The sequence below is a fragment of the Echeneis naucrates genome, chromosome 8 (genome assembly GCF_900963305.1).
Source record: "Echeneis naucrates chromosome 8, fEcheNa1.1, whole genome shotgun sequence".
NCBI lineage: Eukaryota > Metazoa > Chordata > Actinopteri > Carangiformes > Echeneidae > Echeneis > Echeneis naucrates.
This window is the reverse complement of record NC_042518.1, coordinates 14520931-14541584: the sequence shown is the minus strand read 5'-3', so window position 1 is coordinate 14541584 and position 20654 is coordinate 14520931. Positions and strand designations below refer to the sequence as shown.

Genomic DNA, 20654 nt, shown 5'->3' with positions numbered 1-20654 from the left:
TTCTGTTAATTGAATTCTAGTTTGAGAACAAAAGCAGGGTTTTCTTATCAATGGGGAATCCCACATGATGCAAGTCATGTTGTTGTTTAAAGAGAAAAGGCAATCATGAAGCTGGTGTGAGTCTCTCTTTTAGCGGGTTTTCATTTGAACTGCTCAGGTCAGAACAGCATCTCAGTCGCTTCTATTTCTGAGGTGTTTTAGGCCCAAATTTCAAAATTCCTAACATGAATTTGTCCCATCAGTGTTTGATCACATTTTTCTGCTTCCTCTGACTAAAATATCATAATTCCTTGGCCAACTCTCTTCATCGTTTAGAATTTAAACGCTGTCTATCTAAATTGTGAAAAAGATGGCTAAGTGTGAGCAGAAAATAGTGTGACCTCACAGTTGTCAAGCTGCAGTAAGAAGATGACGGCAGAGGGGGGCAGCAGAGTGAAATCTATCTATGATGGGAACTGCCATATCAAACATATGATACTTACATATGATAAGATTCAGTGAGGCAAACCTCATTATTATCCGAAAGCATATTCGGACTTTTTTCCCCAAAATGCACTTATTCAAACAAACTGTTCAGATCAATTGCTTGGTGATCTGTAAATGTCAAAACACCAATGTGAAAATAATCCATAACAGGTAAGTTTGTTTTACTAAATTTCAAATATTAACAGTACTGTTTCTTAAACTGTAGTTAAAGGATTAAAGCTTAAGTACTGCTTTGGTTCCTGTGACTGATATATTATAACATTTGACATCAATAAAAGAGTACTACTGAAATGTCAGCAGCTTGTTCCTTTTGTCGCTGCCATTACCTTTGTTGGCTTCTTTCTGTCGTTTTATTTCTGCTGACAGCAGATCAGTCTGAGAAGTTATGATTAGATTAATGGGAGAAGAAAATGTTCAAATTCACAAACTTTTTTTAGACTTCACTATGAGATCTTGAGAACATTTATTAAAACTAAATCATAACAAGTTTAGTGGAGCTGGACCCACCCACACAGGGTTTTTCCTGGCAGAAGCAAACTACTGGTTAAATCTCTCACAAAGGTTTTATTTTAAACACATTATTCTAACCATGATGTCAACCCCTAATATTCAAAGTAACCTATGATTAAAACTATAAATGTGGGGGAGTGAAGATAGCATTAAATTGTGATATTAGTATAGGACAAATAGCTGGAAGTTGTGCTTAATGTACTTGAGTAAATGCACTTATTTACTTTCCACAATTGTATATGATCCATATATTGTTACACCAAATCCAGTCAGAAAAAATGAATGAAAAACTCAAACAATGTGTAGCAGTTGCAGACGCTTTATATCATTCACTTGGCCACATGATCAAATACAGATAATATATTGGTATGAGTAGGCACAGACAGAGCTGTAAGTTCTCTGGGCAGAAGTAGGCATAAACAGTAAACCTAGAAATGTGTCCATTGTGCTAGGAAATCTAAAATGAACAGCTAGCATAACTCCACATCAGCTCTGTTGTGACCACAGTCACTTATTCTGAAATGCTACAAAGCTGAGTTGAACATGTCCAGAAGTTTCCCAGAATGAAGATCAATTCCCCACCAAATTAAGTAAAAGCTTGTACATCAAATTTCAACAAAGGGGCTCTAAATACCAAAGCAAGAAACCTAATGTAACGTAGTGTGTATGTAATGTCAATCTTTCTATGATAAACATTTCCTCCACTGTAATCATGAAACTATTCAAATACTAGTGAAGCCCATGGTATCTTTTCCATCTCCACAGGGAAGATTTTAACACAAATATGATTTTCCTCCAAATCTTTATTTGTCACATCAGCTCGTTCAGGAGGTTATAATGACACACAACGTATCCTAGCTCTCTTATAGATTTCTCTGCGGAGGTCTAATCACATTACCAGCTTTTCCTCTGCCTGCTAACAGCTCTCAGTTTCAGTTCTCCACACCCCTCTCTCCTGTTTTACCATTTTCCTTTACGTCTCCCTTTCCCTTCCATGCAGCATTCAGCTGCTGACGACATGTCCTGTCCAGGTCTCATGTTTGGTTCCTGGTTTCAGATGGGTTATGGTCACCTCCACTGCCTGGACCTTCTCAAGTTTGGGCGGGATGGAGCAAACCTTGTAGCTCATCTCGTCGCCTTCCACCGGCACATACTCACCCTCGATGCTGGGGGTGGGTGAAAAAAACAAACAAAACTGATTTAAAATGAATTAATACAAGTTGCTGTTATATTTTTGCTAACATGGAGACATTTGCTGAAAAGTGATGAAAAGTGCCACTAAATACCAGACAATTTCAACATGGTGCTTTGTTGTCTGTTCTGCCTACTTCTATGCTTATGTGCAAATATGTGCATGTTGGATGACAGTATTGATGGTGGTCATTTAGACAGTGTGTCCATTTGATACACTCAAGGATCATGTGACTTCAATATGTGATAGCTAAAGGTTACTTCATTTGCTCTGCTGCTATTACGCACTGTTGTGACATTTGCCTGCCAGGCCACAGATGCATTTCAAGTTGTTTAATTACATTATAACTCCAGAGTCTTATATAATACATAATTTAGTCAATACTCTTCCACTGAAACTATACCTACACTCCATGATTGCCATGCAGACATCTCATCATAACTTCATAACATGAAGTGGCAATGGAGGACAAAGTCCTCATTCAGTATGAGAATCAAGCTGAAGTTAAAATCAGGTTTGGACTACAGAAGCCCTGAGTTCCAAGTCAGAAAAACATCTTCTCTTTTGTGTTTTTGACTTAGAAAAAAAGAAAAAAAAAGACAAGCAAACAAACAAAACAAAACAAAACGCAGTTTTTCTGGATTAATCTTGATTTTGTTTCCACTATGTAACAAGTGATGAAGAAATTTTAAGAGTTTTTAAACATGGTTATTGCTCCTGCTGTTTCTCTAATCAGGAAACACAATAATCTGAATCTACTGCAGGTAAATACACTAAATGTTGAAATAACAGACATATCCACATGTCAAATATTCTTAACTATCACTTTAATATCACAAAACATTGATTAAGGCTATTACAGCGCAGAGTTTATGAGCCAAATCACTATTATTTATCACAGAGAACAAACTTTTCAACCTGTACCACTGTACCATACTATACACAGGTCAAGTTGTGTTGGATGCGTGCGCGCACACACACACACACACACACACACACACACACACACACACACAGACAGTAGCTGCAGTAGTAGTGTAGGAGTACAAAAGAACATCTGATGACCTTCACCAGTATGCCTTTGTTATCAACATCAGCATTGCATTTAAATACACTCGTGTACACATACGCACACACATGAATGCACGCATGCATGAACACACATGGCCTTAAACACCTATATACAAGCAGAACAAAGCAGCACAATGTATAATGTAAAACAATACAAGAAATCCGTCTGTCTCATCACCAAAGGGAAGCTTTGTGTGCGTCTGTGTGTGTGTGGGTCTGTCTATCTCTGGATTTGCATTTGTGCATGCGTGTGCGTCCCTTTACCCTTACATAAAGCCCCACTATAGTTCAATGGACAGCCATTCAAACCAAAGCAGCCCTCGCATACATCTCATTGGAGACAATGAGAAACCCCCTTCCATCCACACGCCAGCACACACGCACGCGCGCGCACACACACACGTAAGAATCATAACAGTCATAAGAACACACTGACATTAAAACCTTTTTTTTTTTAATCTTCTTTCTATATTGAAATGCCCCATTATACCCCCCACTCCACCCCCAACTCAAGACAGCAAGCATTCCTCAGGACATTTAATCACACCAACCTTAAGTTCTCATGTTACATCCACATGCGCATGAGCGCGCACACAGACATACAGACACACACTCACTCTGAGATGTGGACAAAGATGTCCTTGCCCCCGTCTGATGGCGTGATGAAGCCATGACCTTTGGAGCGGGAAAAATATTTACACACACCAGTAAACACTGGACCCTCGGCTGCACGAGCCGTCCTGTAGAGAAAGAGGAATGTGGAAAGGCAAGTGGAAGAAGTGATAGAAAAAAAGTAATGAAGATCCAACAGTTACTGTAAATGCAGCATTTTGAGTGGCATGTGACAGTACACAAGACATAACTTGATTTGAAGTTTCATGTCATCTCTCAATTTACAAGACGAAGATCTTATTTTATAATCAAAAATCCTTAAGGCTTCTTTGACTCAAAAGCTGAATTATTTAGCAAAATCAAATCAGCAGACACAGAGCAGCATAAAACCTTTTTTTTTATTTTGTTTTTCCACACATCCTTTTATCTTTGTTTTAGCTTCTACCAGCTACATAATCATTGAACCCTTGTTAATGCAGCTTGAAAGAAGCCATTGTTTTAACAGGACAGGTCTGACAGCAATTCTTCAGCTCATAAAGCAATCATATTCTTCTACTATATTCTATCTATAATTCTTTCTACTGAAATGACATCCAATACATGGCATTCATGGTTTGCTATGCATCTCATGGAGCAGAGTTCCACCAAGATAGGTTCATTATACTGAAACCAGGGGAGTGTGTGTGTGCTCTCACGCTGAGTGGGTCCTGTTTCTACGGGTGGGCAGAGGGCTGGGGATGAGGTAGCCACTCATGGGCGAAGGTGAGTGGTCTCTGTGTCTGCAGACTGGAGGCTGCAAGGAGTCTGCTGGGACAGAACACAGTGTGTAACATCATGGCACTACAGTTATGTGCCATAATACAAATTTGGACAGCCTAAAACATGCTGTTATACGGTGTATTTTTGCAGCATGGCAGTCTTTGGCCAGACTAACATCTCTGCATTTAATTAAAATCAGACAATACTCTATGCACTATATAGTACTGATGAAAACTGCTAATTCTTTCAGTGCAAGTGCAAGAAGAATTGTTCCTCTAATAATGAGGGTTATGTTTTCCATTAAAGTTATGATCTATGAGATTTTTATGAACTCACTACCCATTTGATAGAATTAATGGCCACCATTTAGAAAAGCAGTCAACTGACAGTAGTTCTCATTATTGGCGGTCTGGTCTGATGACTAATTATGATGACTACGTAGCAACTGATCTTCTGTGTAATGTGATTCTGAGAGTGTTGACTGTGGCATTACCACCTTAAACTGTATAAATAGATTACATACTGTAGAGTTAGTACACTATGATATTCCCCATACTGTAAGATCCCATCTTTCAAACACAATGCTTCAACTTCTCCGTCTGGCCCATTTTCTACCACTTATCCGTCAGGGTCAATACCAGCCAATGCTGGGCAGGGATGGGGTACACCCTGGACACACAGAATGGCCCTACACCTGGGAATCGAACCCATGACCTTCTTCCATAAGGCAACGGCACTATGGCACCGTGCTGCCCATGCTCCAACTTAAAATGGGTAAATTTTAACTCAGTTCTATTTTCTGAGACTTTAGACTCCCACCTGCACAGGAAATGCTAAACAAAAGTAAAACAGTGTTGTTATGTCAACAGTCATACAACATATTTAGTCAGCAGCCTCAAATGGCTAAATTGGCCTTTACCATGTAACGCTGGGGAGCGAGGGGATCCTTCAGAGGTCAACGGCGGGGTCACGGGTCTTGACCCCTGGATGGGCATGGCCTGAGAGGACATCGTGAAGGATGCTGGAGTCTAAGTGTGAAGAGGAAGGAGGAGGGAGTCAGCTGAGGCTGCAGAACACCTGAGCAGAGTGGGAGAGTAGAGGAGATATCAAGTCAGTCATATGCTAATAAATAAAAAAAAAAGCACATACTCACATATGAAAGTTGAGTTTTTTTGTTTTTTTTTTAAGTTGTCTCTTTAAAAGCAGCACCCTTTTCTTGGCCATGAGGCACAACAACCTCAAAACACAATGAATCAGTGACCTGCTCGTGGCATTGCCCCAACCCCGGTTACCATAGCAACAACAGTTTGTGGAAAGGCCACCACCGTTACAGCAACAACAAATGAGAACAGTCCCTTCATTGACCTCGCTGAGGGACATACATCCTCACTCATTACATCATGAGCTATGCCAGCCGATTAGGGAAAGCAAAAAAGAAAACCTCCATTGATTTATCTTTTCCATTGTTGGCATACTGTTAAAAGAGAATTAGAGAGAAAAACAATGAGGGAGGTTGGATAAACATAATAAAAGGAAACAATGATCGAGGCTCCAGGGGTAGGTCAGTGAGCTCCAGCTCTTTCTGCTGTGCTCAGTTCATTGCACCAGTTCAGGAAATGTTTGATCATTCATTTCTATGGTACCATTAGTCAGTTTGTTACCAGCTTGGTTCATAAATGTCTCAGCAGATCATAGCTGAGTAACATTTTTCCTCAGATGTCACCATGAGGCAATATGGGATCCGACATTCCCACCAGCTCATTAGCAAATTTCAGCACAAATTCTTAAGAATTTTCCTGCTTGTCATGCTAGCATGGTCTCTGCTCCTGTGCAGAACTGCATTTACATGTGTCTTCAGTGATGTAGTGGGGCCAGATCAAGACTTTGTGTTTGTTGTGATAACAAATCTAGCTCTGTAGGATCTGGTTTTTATATTGGACAAGGAATGGAAGAAGACTAACAGTAAATTATGTTTAAGGAGAGAGCACACAACCTGCAGAGCCCTCCTAACAGTCTCGGCACACACCGACACCACAAAGCAGAGGGGGGTTAATGTGGAATGCCAATTCAATAACAGGCCTGGGAAGGAATCCTTAGAACAACAACAAAAAAGGAGTGTGGGCCCTTATATGGAGCAGAGACAGAGGGTAGAATGAAATGGAAAACTGGCTGATAAGCAGGAGATAATGTCTGAGGGAGGCTCAGAAAACATGATAAGGTTTATACAGATTTAGCCTGCAAGGTGGTTAACTTCACATGTTGCTTTAAAGAGCCACAGTAATTGTCCGCCATATTTACAATACTCTGCTTTCCAGTCCTGCTGATCAGTTTCCCACGCAGACTAACCCAAACTGGAATCACATAATTTCATTTTGATTAATTGCACTGAACTAAATCTGAATGTTCATAATGACAATATGCTGATTTCTACTTATTATAGTGTTTACAAAGTTTACATCTTAGTTTACTGTGACAGCCGGGGGCAATGGGAGCGTATGAAAAGCTTTGTAGGCCACAATTAGAAAATACACCTGCACATGGACTATTTGCATACATTATTTTACTTAAGTACTTTCACTTAAATGAATATAATATAAACATAATCAGGCATATACACATGCAGTATATTTGTTTATGGGTGCATGTTGCATAAACAAATAATTACTGTCCTGCTTGCCATAGATTAGACCATGGGCCTGCCTTTTAGCTTATATTGGTTTATATATTTGTATCATTAAAAGGGCATTGTCACCGATTTCCAAATTACAATCAATGATTCAAAGTCCCAACTTGATTGGACATATATAGGTTAGATCAGCAATTTTCCATTGACATAAATCTAAGCTGTTACATTATTCAAAATATTCATGTCTACATGATGAACAGACCCCAAAACTCTTAGATGCATGCACTTTCTAATGAAAACGATCAATATGTCTTGAAACCATGACGTAACTACTCATCTGGCTTTAGACCCACAGGTCTAGGTGTCATATGTTGAGTACACGTTGTCCTGTTTGTTTACATGCTGGGGCACACCTCTAGTGCACGGCACAGGGAAATTGAGGGTTGTATGTGAGCCTAACCCTAACCCTCCTGCAGTAGCTTGTTTGCAAATTATCATTCAACCAGGATCACATGATCAGAGTTGGGCTGACTTGATTGTATTGAGGATGTGATGAAGCATTGGATAAACACCCAGCTCAGTAACGCCAGGTGACACCATGATGGAGTTGGTTGCAACCAGCATGGTGATAAGCCATATTTCTGTGTGGTGATTGAGGCAGATTAGCTTTTTAAGACAACACACACTGACAGCTTTGCTCATCCATGTGATGAGGCCATTATACTGTATGAGGCAGAATGGTGAGTTTATAACCGTGTCAGCCTCATAACTATTACAAGACTGCCTCAATTCTTGTTTCTTGTGTTTACTCTAAACTTTTTGAAGAAGATATTAATTTGTGAAGGAATGGCGATTGAACTTTTTGTATCAATAATCACACAAGTTGCCAGTTTGTATTTCAATAATGTAACAGTTACTTAAGATCCCTCTTTGCGTTTCTGAGGACACAGGGTGAGAATCTCTGGTGGGACATCGCTGGCCATTACTGGGTCAAAGTTGAACAGAGAAAATGTGATTTGAAATCCTTTTCCAGTTTCCTAAACAGATTAAGGTTTTCTTGTTTGTCTATTGGGGAACCTTTTTGCATGTTTATGACACACATTTCTACGGACACAGACATTACTGTTATCATATTTGGCCTCCTTTCAGTTTCTCCTCCCTCCTCTTTTATCTTCTTGTTTTTAACCTCCAATGACTCAGCATGAATGTCAGGGTACTTTTTACCAACACCTTCTGCTGAAGCCTTTTCTCTTCCATGTTACATCTGATATGGTGGATATATATAAGCTACAGACTATAATTTCAGTGTATCTAGATTACTTCTCAATGCTAAAAGTCAAACCAGGGGATTCAACGGTGCTTTAAACTTTGGGCTATGGAAAATCTCTGTAACTGCACAAGACTGTAATGTTTTCTGTTACAATAATATTTTTTATTCATGTTTTTCTTTCCCTGAATAACTTCAGACCCATGACAATGAAATCTTAGTTTCCAGAGAAATTCACACAAAAAATCCTGGTGTTAGTCAAAAACAGTTAAGTAACCACAAACTCTTAGAAAATTATAAGCAGAGGTTGTGACTGGATAGTTGATAACACATTCAGTGCAGTTGGTAATGAACCAGAAGGCTGATGCAGGTAGACCAGAGGAAATTCACAGAGAGGGGCAGCCTGCTCTATATTTCACATTATTTTTCATGTCCTTCTGTTTAGACACTTTTATTTTATATGAAAACAAGTTAAAATCATATATGTATTTGTTTGTCTACTTACAGCATCTCTCTGCTCTTGCTCTCGTTCTCTGTCACACACACATAGCTGCACACCGTAGCTACACAATGCACTAAACTTGTATACTGTGGAATTCGCCATGATAGTGGTCTCTGGCCCTCCGAGACCCTGCTGACACAGCAAATACCAGTCCAATGGGACACAACACACGCACACACAGACTCATATAGATTAGTTTTTTAAGCCAACGCACACTGACAGCTTTGCTGAGACAAACATTATCCATGTAATGAGGCCATTGTACTGTATGAGGCCGAATTGCGAGTTTATAACAGTGTCAGCCAGGTAGCTATTAAAGACTGCATGAATTCTTGTTGAAGAAGAGAGTTATTTCGTATCAGCAATCGCACAAGTTGCCAGTTTGTATTTCAGATTTGTATAACAGTTACTTAGGATCCCTCTCTGCATTTCTGAGCTTTCATCCTGTTATAGGTCAGGGCACAGTGTGAGAATCTCTGGTGGGACATCACTGGCCATTGCTGGGTCAAAGATGAAAACTAAAGGAGAAAGGGCTCTCAACGCCTTTCAACTTCTTACATGAGATCAGACATGTTCTTGTTTTATCTCACTTCTGGTGGCAGGGTTTTATTTTTGTTCTTTTTATTGTGTGCTGTCTCTTTAATTTTACTATTTGTGTGTTTTTACCTTTAGACTGGTGTGTAGCACTTTGTTACTTGTGTTGAAAAACCACTTAAATGAAGCATTATTTAAATTACTTTTTTAACACAAATACACATTTTACATTACATTACATACAATTGCCACAGGATTTGCATCAGTTACAGCATGTTTGTGGTGAACAGTTGAACAGCAAGAGTGGTTAGCCTGCTTCAAAGATGATTTATGAATTATTTGTACAAACCAGACTGAATGTTTTACTCTGTTAGACTGGTCTTCAGTAAAATGTTTTAACTGGTGAATGTGGACGTCTCTGTGTGTACAAGGAAATCCTGTTACCTCCCATCCTGCTGAGAGTTTACTGCTGGACAGGCAGAGAAAAACAAGGACACAGAGGGAGAATCATGCAGATATTGCAATCGCAATTAATCACACTGTCAAGTATATATAGAAGAACAAGAAATGCTGATGTGTCATTAACTCAAACCAAAACACACTAATCAAAGACCAAATGCTACAACAACACACACATAACAAATCTATCAAAGCTTGATAAAAGTGTTTGGCACACCATGCAAACAAACATCAAGTCATACCAATGCAGACTGGAAATACTGCCTGTGTATTAAAACCAGAGAGCACAGCAAAGGAGAGGGGAATGAGCTACAGTTCTGAAGAGGGAGCAGACCAAGACGACCGTGTGAGGGACAAACTTTTAACTCAATCACCAAAGTCTCTCTGTTTTCCCTCCAAACACCTCCCTTTGTTCTCACTCAGTCCCTTGTTGACATCTCATCTCCTTCCTGTTCTCTCCTAGGGATGAACAAGGAAAGATGTGACATAAGGAAGGACAGCTGAATACGAACCGATAAGTGAGTGGGGAACCGTCTGCACTGCGTTAATACATGATTACATGTCAGAGGAGCTGAGGTTTGCACTGGAGCTCAGAGCTGTGAACCTGAGCAAGGTAACAAAAGACGTAACAAAGCCTTCCTTGTTTTCATTTTACCTTTACATTTGCCCAGAATGAGAGGCATTGGTTTAAAGGAAGAGTTTGAGGTCTTAGGAACCATTTTTTTACTGTGTTGTTCAGCCTAAGATGAGAACACTGATATCATATATTTATACAGAAAATATGAAGCTACAGACAGTGACTGTTATGAAGAAAAAAACTGCCTTAATAGATGTAGTTATCAAATATTTTATTGCTGCTGACTGGAATAAAATACTTAATATGCCGATTCCTCATTGCAGCAATCATTTACCGATTGATTTTGGATCATTGTCAAAGATCAGGTAATTTTATTCAGCACGTACAGAAATCTTCAAATGCGGTAATAAGGAGATTGGCAACCTCCAGTGGTTTCATCTCTATCATTTTGAATTATTTGTTGGTCTTTTTATGCCTTTATTTTTAGTCAGAAAGGAAACAGCGAGACTAAACAGCGAGAGACAGAGGGAGAGAAGGGAATGACCTGCAGCACAGCTTCCTGGCTGGATTCAAACAAGGGACATAATGTGGCACACACTATGAAACACAATCACCAAATTCAAAGCATTTTGGTTTCACCATGTGTGCAGCAGAGCAGCTCATTGGCTTCCAATCAGCAACAACAGACAATCAGGGTCCAGAGCAGCCCTGTCTGTTCAGATCAGGTCTCCATTTCATCATCTGTAGGAGGTTGATACACCAAGGTATCCTTCAAATTTTCACCCACCTCTGTAATTTTGTCTATTCCATTAAGTTATGGTTTGATGCCACCATTGTTCATGTTTTCGTGAAGTCTCTTTTTAGAGAAGGCAGTCTGTCCAACTCATTTCCTGTTATTCCCCTCGGACAGAGTTGAGTCAGAGCCAGTTTTGTTATTTCATTTATTTTGCGCAACCCCCACAGACTCTCTCCTCCCCAACAGTTGGGAACCCTTTTTTTTTATGCATCAGTTTGAGTTGAATAAATCCACTTTTGCTAATTAAAGTTGACTGTAGCTTTATTGATTGCCCATTTGATTGTTTTACTTTGGTTTTCACACATTAGGGCATGTAACAACACCACTATCATTACTTCAGTGTCACGACTTAGCTCTTAACACTACAAAAACTGTCCCTCTTATAAATACTAAGATTTAGTTTCAACACAATCGGGTTGTAAAGTTGAAATGCTAGGCTAATTAGTTTTCATGTTTGGTGTGAGGATGTTAATGTTCCCAACAACCTCTGTAGTCTCAAAAAATAAATAAGTAAATAAATAAAAAATAAAATGGATGTGGGTTGTTAATGGCTCCAGGCAGGTTATTGAGAAACTGAATGCGCTGACACAAAGAATGAGAGAAGCTGCTTCAGATGTATTATGCAGCCCGTGTTGAGCTCTGGAGGCAGAAAGCATTAGGCTTTGACAAAGACTGACAATTCTATTAAGCTTTGTGTGCACGCTTGGAAGTAAGTGTGAGTGGGTGGATGGTCCAGTGCATGTCTGTCCAAGGCCAAATGCTGAGTGCATGTGTGACAGCAAGAGAAAGTTCTGATCCCACAATGTGATGACTCACCAGCCGAAGTGCGTCAGTGCAGTATTTCCTGTATTTCAATCATGCACACATTCATGATAGCCGAATATACGGTGCAGATGACATAAGAAGCATCCTCTTCAGGATGTGAGCCGCACTGCTGTTATGTCCGTTTGCATGCAAAGCTCCAGATGCGGGTACTTCCAGATTTAAAACAAATTCTTAGCTCATCTTTGGGCACCAGATTTCATCACACACAGACACTAACCTGTGCCATGACCTTTTGGCTTTGAAAAGAACTTGATGCCAGGGTTTCAAAGTTAACAGAAATCTGATCATGAGACAGATTTTTTCTATAAACACTTAACACACAAAAAGCTAATATAATATAAATAAACATATGTACACACACACACACACACACACACATATATATATATATATAGTGGATATAAATTTGGATTTAAAACAATGCTTCGCCGGATTAACTTACATTGTCTTCCTGCTTGCCCTTTTCCACATGTGTCACAGTCTGACTGACTTGTCCACTGACAGGTTCCAGACAAACATCTTGTTACCTGGCACAACAACAACAACTATTCCTTATATTTAGCAAGGTTGCACTTTGGTTTTCTGTGCCAAGAATAGTTTCTTCAAAAGGAGGCGCCCATCTCTTGCCTTCACTATTCAAACTTCCAAATTGACAGCAGAACAATAGCATGTGGCGAGTTCTGGTATTCACTGTCACACTGACAAGCAATTTAGAGTCATCAAACCAAAGAGAAAAACCCCAGGCCCAGGGAATAGAGGCTAGGACCTTCCTCAGCACCACCATGCTGCTGTCCTTAAGCCAGAACACGCACAAGAGGCATCTTTACCAGAAGCTCTAAACCACAACTGGCTACACTTGATGCAAAAAAGCAGATACTGTGTCTGTATGACTGAGCACAGCTGCCCTGTATACTGACAACTTCACACACTCATTCTTTTCTCTTCCACCACCCACAGGTCACAACCACAGTTGAGGGTCGTAAGATAAACTACAAAATCCAGAGTATTGTGGTCCAGCCCAGTTCCCTCCTCACTATAGGTGAAGCCTGGGGATACTTTAGCTCCTTCATATGGGTGAAACATTTTGTATTCAGCTGCCAGTATTTCACTCTGACTAAAACACTGTAGTAGCTGGTCTTTGATGATTTGCTGTGGTTTTAGATCAACAACATGATGCATTGTAGAGCTATCGAGCATTGTCTTTACAAGGGGGTCCTCATTTTGTTTGTATTGTGCACATGGACTAGGACACACACGTAAAGACAGCCTTTTTTTCCCCCCCAAACAAGAGAGAGTTAATTACTTTGGTTGTCACAACCACAGCCATTAACACTGCAAACAGGAAGTAGCATCTTATCCTGTGCCATCACCAGAGAGGGGAAACACTTTGGCTGCTGAGGGAATGATTAGATTTTTTGGGGTGACACCCATGTGTAGAATTTCTTTTTATTAGTGTTTTGTAATAACTTTGTCTGTTGGTCAAATACTTTGGTGTATGCCCAAATACCTGTACAATTTGTATAAAATTGACATTACCTTGGTGAAACTGATGGAGCCGATTACTCGTGTTATTTCTTATCGTACATTCAAAACACGACAATAATTATACTATTTACATTAAATGTGTCATATCACACATTTAGAATATTAAGAAACATTAAGTTATATTAATGTCATGACTATGCCTAGCAGCAACACAGTTAGTCATAGAAACACTGTCGCAGGCTCCGCTATCAAAGTTCTCATTAAGGAAGCCAATGTGGTTGTTGGGTTGAAAACATTCATCTTCAGAGAAACGAGAAGAAGGGTCATAAAGTCATGGAAGGTCACATGTAGTAACTAAAGTGAAAGCAGGAAGTGTGTCAGGATCTTATTCAGCACAACATCCAACCATCTATCAGCTATCATCTATTAGATGGTGGGGGTGGTGGGGACTGGCTGGATGATACAATGTAAGATGTAGGGCACCTGACCGGTCATTCATCTACTTTATGACAAATGCGCACAAATTTACATGCGCACCTTTAGGAAATTTACAGTTGGCAATTAACTGAACATCTTTCAACTGTGTAGGCCTCAGCTGCCTCTGAGCTGTCTTGCTCTGAGGGAACAATAGAAAACACTAGTCCACTGTGCCTCAACCACTGATTTATAATCACCCATTTACAGGTTTTACATGCTGCTCGGTGAATATTCAGAGCAGCATAATCAAAGGTGGGAAAAACTAAAACTTGAGACTTGAAAAGTATCAGAATCAGTCAGGCTGATTTCAAGGAAAAGAAAAAGGAGGAAATGGTCAGTTTAATGAAAGGTTCACTTCAGTGGCTGAGAGAAGAAGAAAATCTATAGATTAAGTTCAATAAAGCCACTTTGTGAAGGAAATGTTGCTTCCCTTTGGAGACTATTACTGATATGTGCTTGTTAAATGCTTTGCATGTCTCAGCACTTAAAAAAAAAAAAAAAAAGTAAGAAAGAGAAAAAACATCAACACCGCTTTAGTCTCTGTGCCTTCCAGTTGTCATTGCCTCCATCATAATATCACTGCATTAGGTAATAAAGGCGAGGCTGTGGTGAGTTACAGAGCCATTACAACCCAGTGTGCACTACGGACAAACAAGACAAAGCTGTGCAGTGAGACCACTGAGCCTCTTCTACACGCCATCAGCGTTCACGTGTAGCTGCAGCTCATTTGTGGTGCTGCTGAAATTAACTTTGCTCATTTCCCATAACCACTAATCCATTTGTACTGGTAATGCCATTTACCAGAATCCAGAAGATTGTTCTTATTGGTGGAGAACCTATCTGGGAGCAAAAAATAATAAATGTCTTCAATTAGTTGTTGGTTTTTTCCAACATGGACACTTTGAAACAACATAGAACCAGAGGGACAAAAGCTACTCTTGATTAACTGATTTGTTTAGGTTGTTTTTTTTTTCCCCTTTCTCTTGTAAAGATATATTTTTGGGCTTTTTATTCAAAGGCATTGATCCAAAACATCAGATTTTCATCTTTTTGAACTTCAAGCAAAACTGTGATAAGTCGATCAAGTGTGGTTGCATTTTGAGGATTGAGGATGTGCTGGTTGTGCTTTTGTTTAAACCATTAGAAAGTTATTATCTTGGGTTTTTGACTGTTGACAAAAATGAACAAATGAGTCAAATATTCAGTCGAATAAAACTATATCCCAAACAATTCATAGTTATCGTTTTACTCCTGGGGAATACACAAAGTCATTTTAAAAAAAGAGATTTTAAGTTGTATATGCTATTTTTTTATGTTTATATTCTGAAAGTTTTATGCTATCTGTCTCAAATGTTAGATCTTGTTTCACTGATAGTTTTGAAAAATAAGTACTGCTGTCATTGTTTTTGATCACATGATATGCAAAAACTCATTCTGGATTTGATACCACAGATGGAATATCTGTTGATAAAGATAAGACAGCTCACATTGTAAATTCTAATTACCTCACAGGCTCAAGGCTACGTAAGTGTACTGTAAACAAATGGAACAACGTCATTTGTCTTTTTATGGAGAACCAAAAAGTTAACATGGCAAAATACAAAGAAATGGAGTGAAAAGATGAGAGGGGATGATGTGATCCCATCATTTAATATTCAGTGGTGCACAGCTAAGCTTCCCATCAGGCACTGGACCCACATGACTGCCTACAAATGACAATGGCCCCTTTCTTCTTTTCGATATTGCGTTGGCTGAAAGTTACACAAGACAGTAATGCGCCTAACACACTTGCTTCCAAAACCTTTTTTTTTTAATTTTACAATGCCTAAAAGCTCTGTTTGCATTTCCCCAAAGAGGCTGTGGGTTATGAAATCCATGCCTTTCCCTTCATTCTGACTATGCTGGGAGGAATCATTGTTTATGCAATGGACAAATACACAGACAAATCATCAAACAATCGTCAAATATCATCTCCACAAAGACACAACTGAATGACAATCTGTTTCACACTGACAGGACACACAAAAACACTTCCGTCAAACAAATGTTGCCACTATCTCTGCAGAGGATCCAAAACCACAGTGCCCAAACACCACCATGTGTATACCATGTGTATACCATGTGTAACATAAAAACAAAAAACTTTTTGTTGCTGCACCTCAGCCACTGCCAAGACTGGAGTCGTTACATGGAGAGTCAACATGGCAGACAGTGAGGGCTGTAACATATGATATCTATGTACATGGCACCCACTTGATGGGGTTTATTTAATTTGATAATTAAAAATTGAGCCTACAATCCTGGCAAAGCATTAATTCGGTTTGGGTTTCTGTTTGCTTCTGTTTCTGTCAATATCTTCAATATCAGTAATCCATGCTACATAGAACAAAGTGTAGTATTTCTAAGAAATTAAATGAATGAAACCATTGTAAAATAAAGGTAACATCAGTGGAAATTATGCACATCATTTCATTGTTGATATGCAGCCATGTCTAAGAAGATTTTAAAAATGGGGAAAGTCTCCTCCCACAACAAAATGCAAAAAACAGAGCGGAAGAGCAGACTGGCAGAAAGCTCAAAATGCTGAAAACACACCCGTAACTGGGTCAAATAAAGAACTTATCAGAAACTCTGATTAACTCCACTGTGCAACACATTAATGAGTTTTCTCACGTGAGTGCAGGTTGTGTAGCAAACAAGTAAAACAATACAACAGAAACCAACCGCAAACTGAAATCTTAGCTTGTGTGTGCTTCACTGACTTGTGAAAAAGCAGTTTAATGCTTTACTAAATGTAGATAAGTTTACATGGTGATGGCAGCTCTTTCCCACAGTGTAATACAAACCCTGTGAAGGAATTAAACCTGAGGGCTGAAATGAGATGATGCACTGAACGCTAACTGTCGATGTCTTGCACATCCTGCCTCCTGGACTGATTATCATGAATATTTTAAATTGAGTACATTGTACAATTTTTTGGATTGGTAATATCTTATGGAAACCATATAGAGTCATGTATGCTGCTTTTGGTAACATCTGAAATATTCACAAGCTCTATTACATTGATGCACATCTGCAACATTTACCACACTGATCTGATATAGACAAAATGGTGAATGTATATACATTGCTTCGTGTTAATGTCACATCAGTTAATTGCTGTCAAAAGTACATTTGAGTGATGTCCACACTGCTGTGTTCTTTTAAGAGCACAACACATATGCAAAGTCTGCCTGTATGCGCTAAAGTAAGACATGAACACATGATGCTAACAACCACAGTCACTCCCTCACTGGGTCTAATTAGCCTCGACTTAAGCACACTTTCAGTATAAAAAAAAACCTGCTTTTTGTTTACATTCAAATCTTGCCGTGGATGGTCTGTATGTGGGTTTTCAGGTGTGACGTTGATGGATAATAGACACATAATTTTGAACAACTGTCACTTTTAAGAACTGCTGTGTCATGTTTTTGCTTTTGAAAAGTGGTCAAATCTACTAATTGACCCAGATTTGACTTATTCCGCTCATATTTTTCCAGTTGATGACGTTCATATTTGTATTTGAAATAAAAAAGGATTTGGGTTGAAACAGTCCAGAGGGGAGAAATCACGTAAAGCACTTACTTTTAATCAAAACTGAATCTCTCTTTTGACCATTTGAATACAGCTTCAGGCTCTGTCTTTCTGTCAGTGCATTTTTATCCACCTACGGGTGCTGGTTATTGCTGGATATTTGTAAAACACTTCAACATAATGTGAATAAGTAATTGAATATGTGAGGAATTAAGACTGTTACATTTTCTTAACTTCACAGAGCCTTTCACTGCTCTGATAAACTGTGCTCTCAACACTGAGACTGTTCTCTCACTGCATAATGAGTCCAAATGTTGGTACAAAAAGAAAAAACATGCTTTAGGCAGCAGCATCATATATCAGTGACACATTTCCCTGATATATATATATATGGCAGCGAGAGGAAAAAGGAAATCTGATTATTGAGCAGATGCATGTAAACACATCCTGCTCCAGGCCGGTCTCTCCCTGGACCAGTTTGCATATGTGAAGGTAAGTACATGCTATGCCTTAATGCCTTCATGACACTGATCACTTTCTTTCCAACACCAGAAGTCATAGAAGAAGAAGCCAACAGTGTTACTGGGGTCCATGAAAGGTTTTTTTTTCTTTAAACAAGATAACTTTACAATACTGCTTTTACAAAGTGTGATTTTGTTTGGTAACATCTGTTTACATACATCTCTCAAAGTGTAACTTTGATGTGATCAGCATGAAAGCCATTCCAGTAATATTTCACTGAAAGAGAATAGCATCTTTCCCTCTCCCTAATTATTACTTTATTGTCTACAGCCAGCACTCACAGGAGACTATTACAGGAGATCATGTTGCACAACAACGTATTAAGCCTTCACAACAAAACCCATCCTCAAACTTCATCGTTGTAAAAGACATGGTCAAAACCATTGCAAAAACTTTAAAGTGGTTTAACATCGTGGTAGGCATTTCAAAACAAACATTTAAGACAAAACTAAGGATGCTGTTTTGCACATTGTCATACCATTGGGATTTTTTCATGTAGTGACATGTAAACTAGATGAAATAATGTTATCTGGTGCAAATGCATTCTGGGATCACATTACCTCACCCATAATGTATGAACAAATGTTGAACACGGCTCTAAAATTGACCAGATAAAATGTCAACACAACACTGAGAGCAATGAAGAATCATCCAGTGGTACATAGCTTCATTTATTATTCAAACTCATGCTGCGCTTTCAGTCTTCTAGTTAAGAGAAGACAATGCTATTCAAGCTGCTTCCACAAAAATACTAAGATGCCCCACAGCAGCCAGCTGTGAGGGCATTTAACAAAGTTAGAGTGAAATGCATGCAGATGTCAGCCATGTTTTCATGTGAAAAAAAAAAAAAACAACAACAACAAAAAAAACAAAAACCCTTTTTGTGAATGCTAAAAAACCTGGGTAGATTTTTTTGGCAAATGATAAGCCTTTACTCTATTGCAGTGAACTTCCTTTATATTATCTCATGGTCTCAGCAGAACTCTAAATAACATACCCATTCATGCAGGACTGATCTATGTGAATCTCTGCTGGAACAGTGGAGTGATGGCCTGGCTGTGGAGCATGGACTCTGAAAATATCCCACTTTTGAGTGAGGTCTCTGGGTATATCAGATATAAAACAGTAAATGTGAATGGTGGTTAAAGGGCAAGTCAAACTCTACGTTGGCTGAAATAGAAATATACATATCATGCTGTCTAAAATAATAATTGCCTAATTATTTGTGTTCTTAAGAAATGAATACAACGTCCGAAACAAAAAAAATGACTTAAGGACATTTAGGCTTATTCCTTCACATTAACATTAGAATTTCAGAGGCATGTCCACTTGCAGAGGCCCCTTGTCAGCCCATTGAATACCCCAGGGCAAGCTCAAACATGCAGAAGTATGGATGCAGGTGTTCTGCACTACATGGCTCAACATTAGTACAGCTGTTAGAGTTCAGAAAAGTAAATCTGTGTTTTTTCAATCCGTGTAGCTATGAGGAACACTACAATGTTTCAGAGCCAACCTCCCATTCACATGCCCACACAGGCATTTTCTTTTTTTAAACCTGACACCCAAACTCACAGACACCCCATGGCCATTTCTTTGTCTCCGCTGTTAACAGGCCTCAAGCAGGGTTGGAAAAAAACAAAAAAAAAAAACAAACAAAAAAAAAAAAAAAACACCTCTGTTCTGCAGTGTGCACGCACACACACACACACACACACACAAGCAGGTGCATACACTCGTCTTATGAGTTGCAAACAGACACTGGTAACATCCTACTGCTCCTAAAGCGACAGAAACTCATCTTCAGGTCCTTCCTTCACTTTGAATCAGCGAAAATCTTTCAAGGTCGTTGAATGAAATCTCCCTCTTTAATCTTTATTTTTTTACACACTCACCCAGCCACGCTTGTTTGGAGCCCACCCTAAGGCAATCCTTGACGGAAAAGAAAGACTATGGAAATCGGTGAACTTGAACACAGCTGATAAATTGGAAAAAGTAACAGTGTGACAACAACCCGGCGATTCACTTAAAAAACGAATTGACTCGAACTACTTACACCAACTTTATTGTACTAGTTATGGCGAAATCCAAGCCAAACGTCGGTCACCTAGCGTAAGCATTACAGCCTAGTTGATAGCTATCTGTCGCGGTGACCGCGGACTGAGCACATCTGCTGAGAGTCACATTTAAACGCACCGCTCACCTGGTTTCCTCCAACTTCACCACTGAAAGATGTTGTCGACTCGAAGGAGTCTCGTCCCAGGAGGCAGGAAAAAAAACTTTGGGTGGCGGTTTGAATGAGTCCGCTTAGTTTGTGCGCCGCGGCAGAGGAGTCAACAACGTCGACGTTCACGACTCTGGAGTAACCTCAGTCTCAGTGTGTG

At 39.3% G+C, this 20654-nt stretch overlaps 1 protein-coding gene across 1 annotated transcript; it reads right to left on the bottom strand.

Moving 5' to 3' along the window:
* Positions 1-1279: 1279 nt before the first annotated feature.
* carhsp1 (calcium regulated heat stable protein 1) lies at positions 1280-20652 on the bottom strand. Its single transcript, XM_029508342.1, has 5 exons — positions 20474-20652; positions 5550-5707; positions 4567-4675; positions 3877-3999; positions 1280-2162 (listed from the first exon to the last, which is right to left on the bottom strand). The coding sequence occupies exons 2-5, from the start codon at positions 5638-5640 to the stop codon at positions 2000-2002; spliced, it is 486 nt and encodes a 161-aa protein (XP_029364202.1). The 5' UTR covers positions 5641-5707; positions 20474-20652; the 3' UTR covers positions 1280-1999.
* Between the last annotated feature and the right edge of the window lie 2 nt (positions 20653-20654).

What these genes read in the sequence shown, in the direction of transcription:
- carhsp1 (XM_029508342.1), bottom strand. Translation starts at nt 5,640, where the DNA reads ATGTCCTCTCAGGCCATGCCCATCCAGGGGTCAAGACCCGTGACCCCG. An exon ending in AGAAACAGGACCCACTCAGC is followed by an intron (nt 4,000 to 4,566) that starts GTGAGAGCACAC and finishes CTTTCTCTACAG; the next exon opens with GACGGCTCGTGCAGCCGAGG. An exon ending in ATCTTTGTCCACATCTCAGA is followed by an intron (nt 2,163 to 3,876) that starts GTGAGTGTGTGT and finishes ACCCACCCCCAG; the next exon opens with CATCGAGGGTGAGTATGTGC.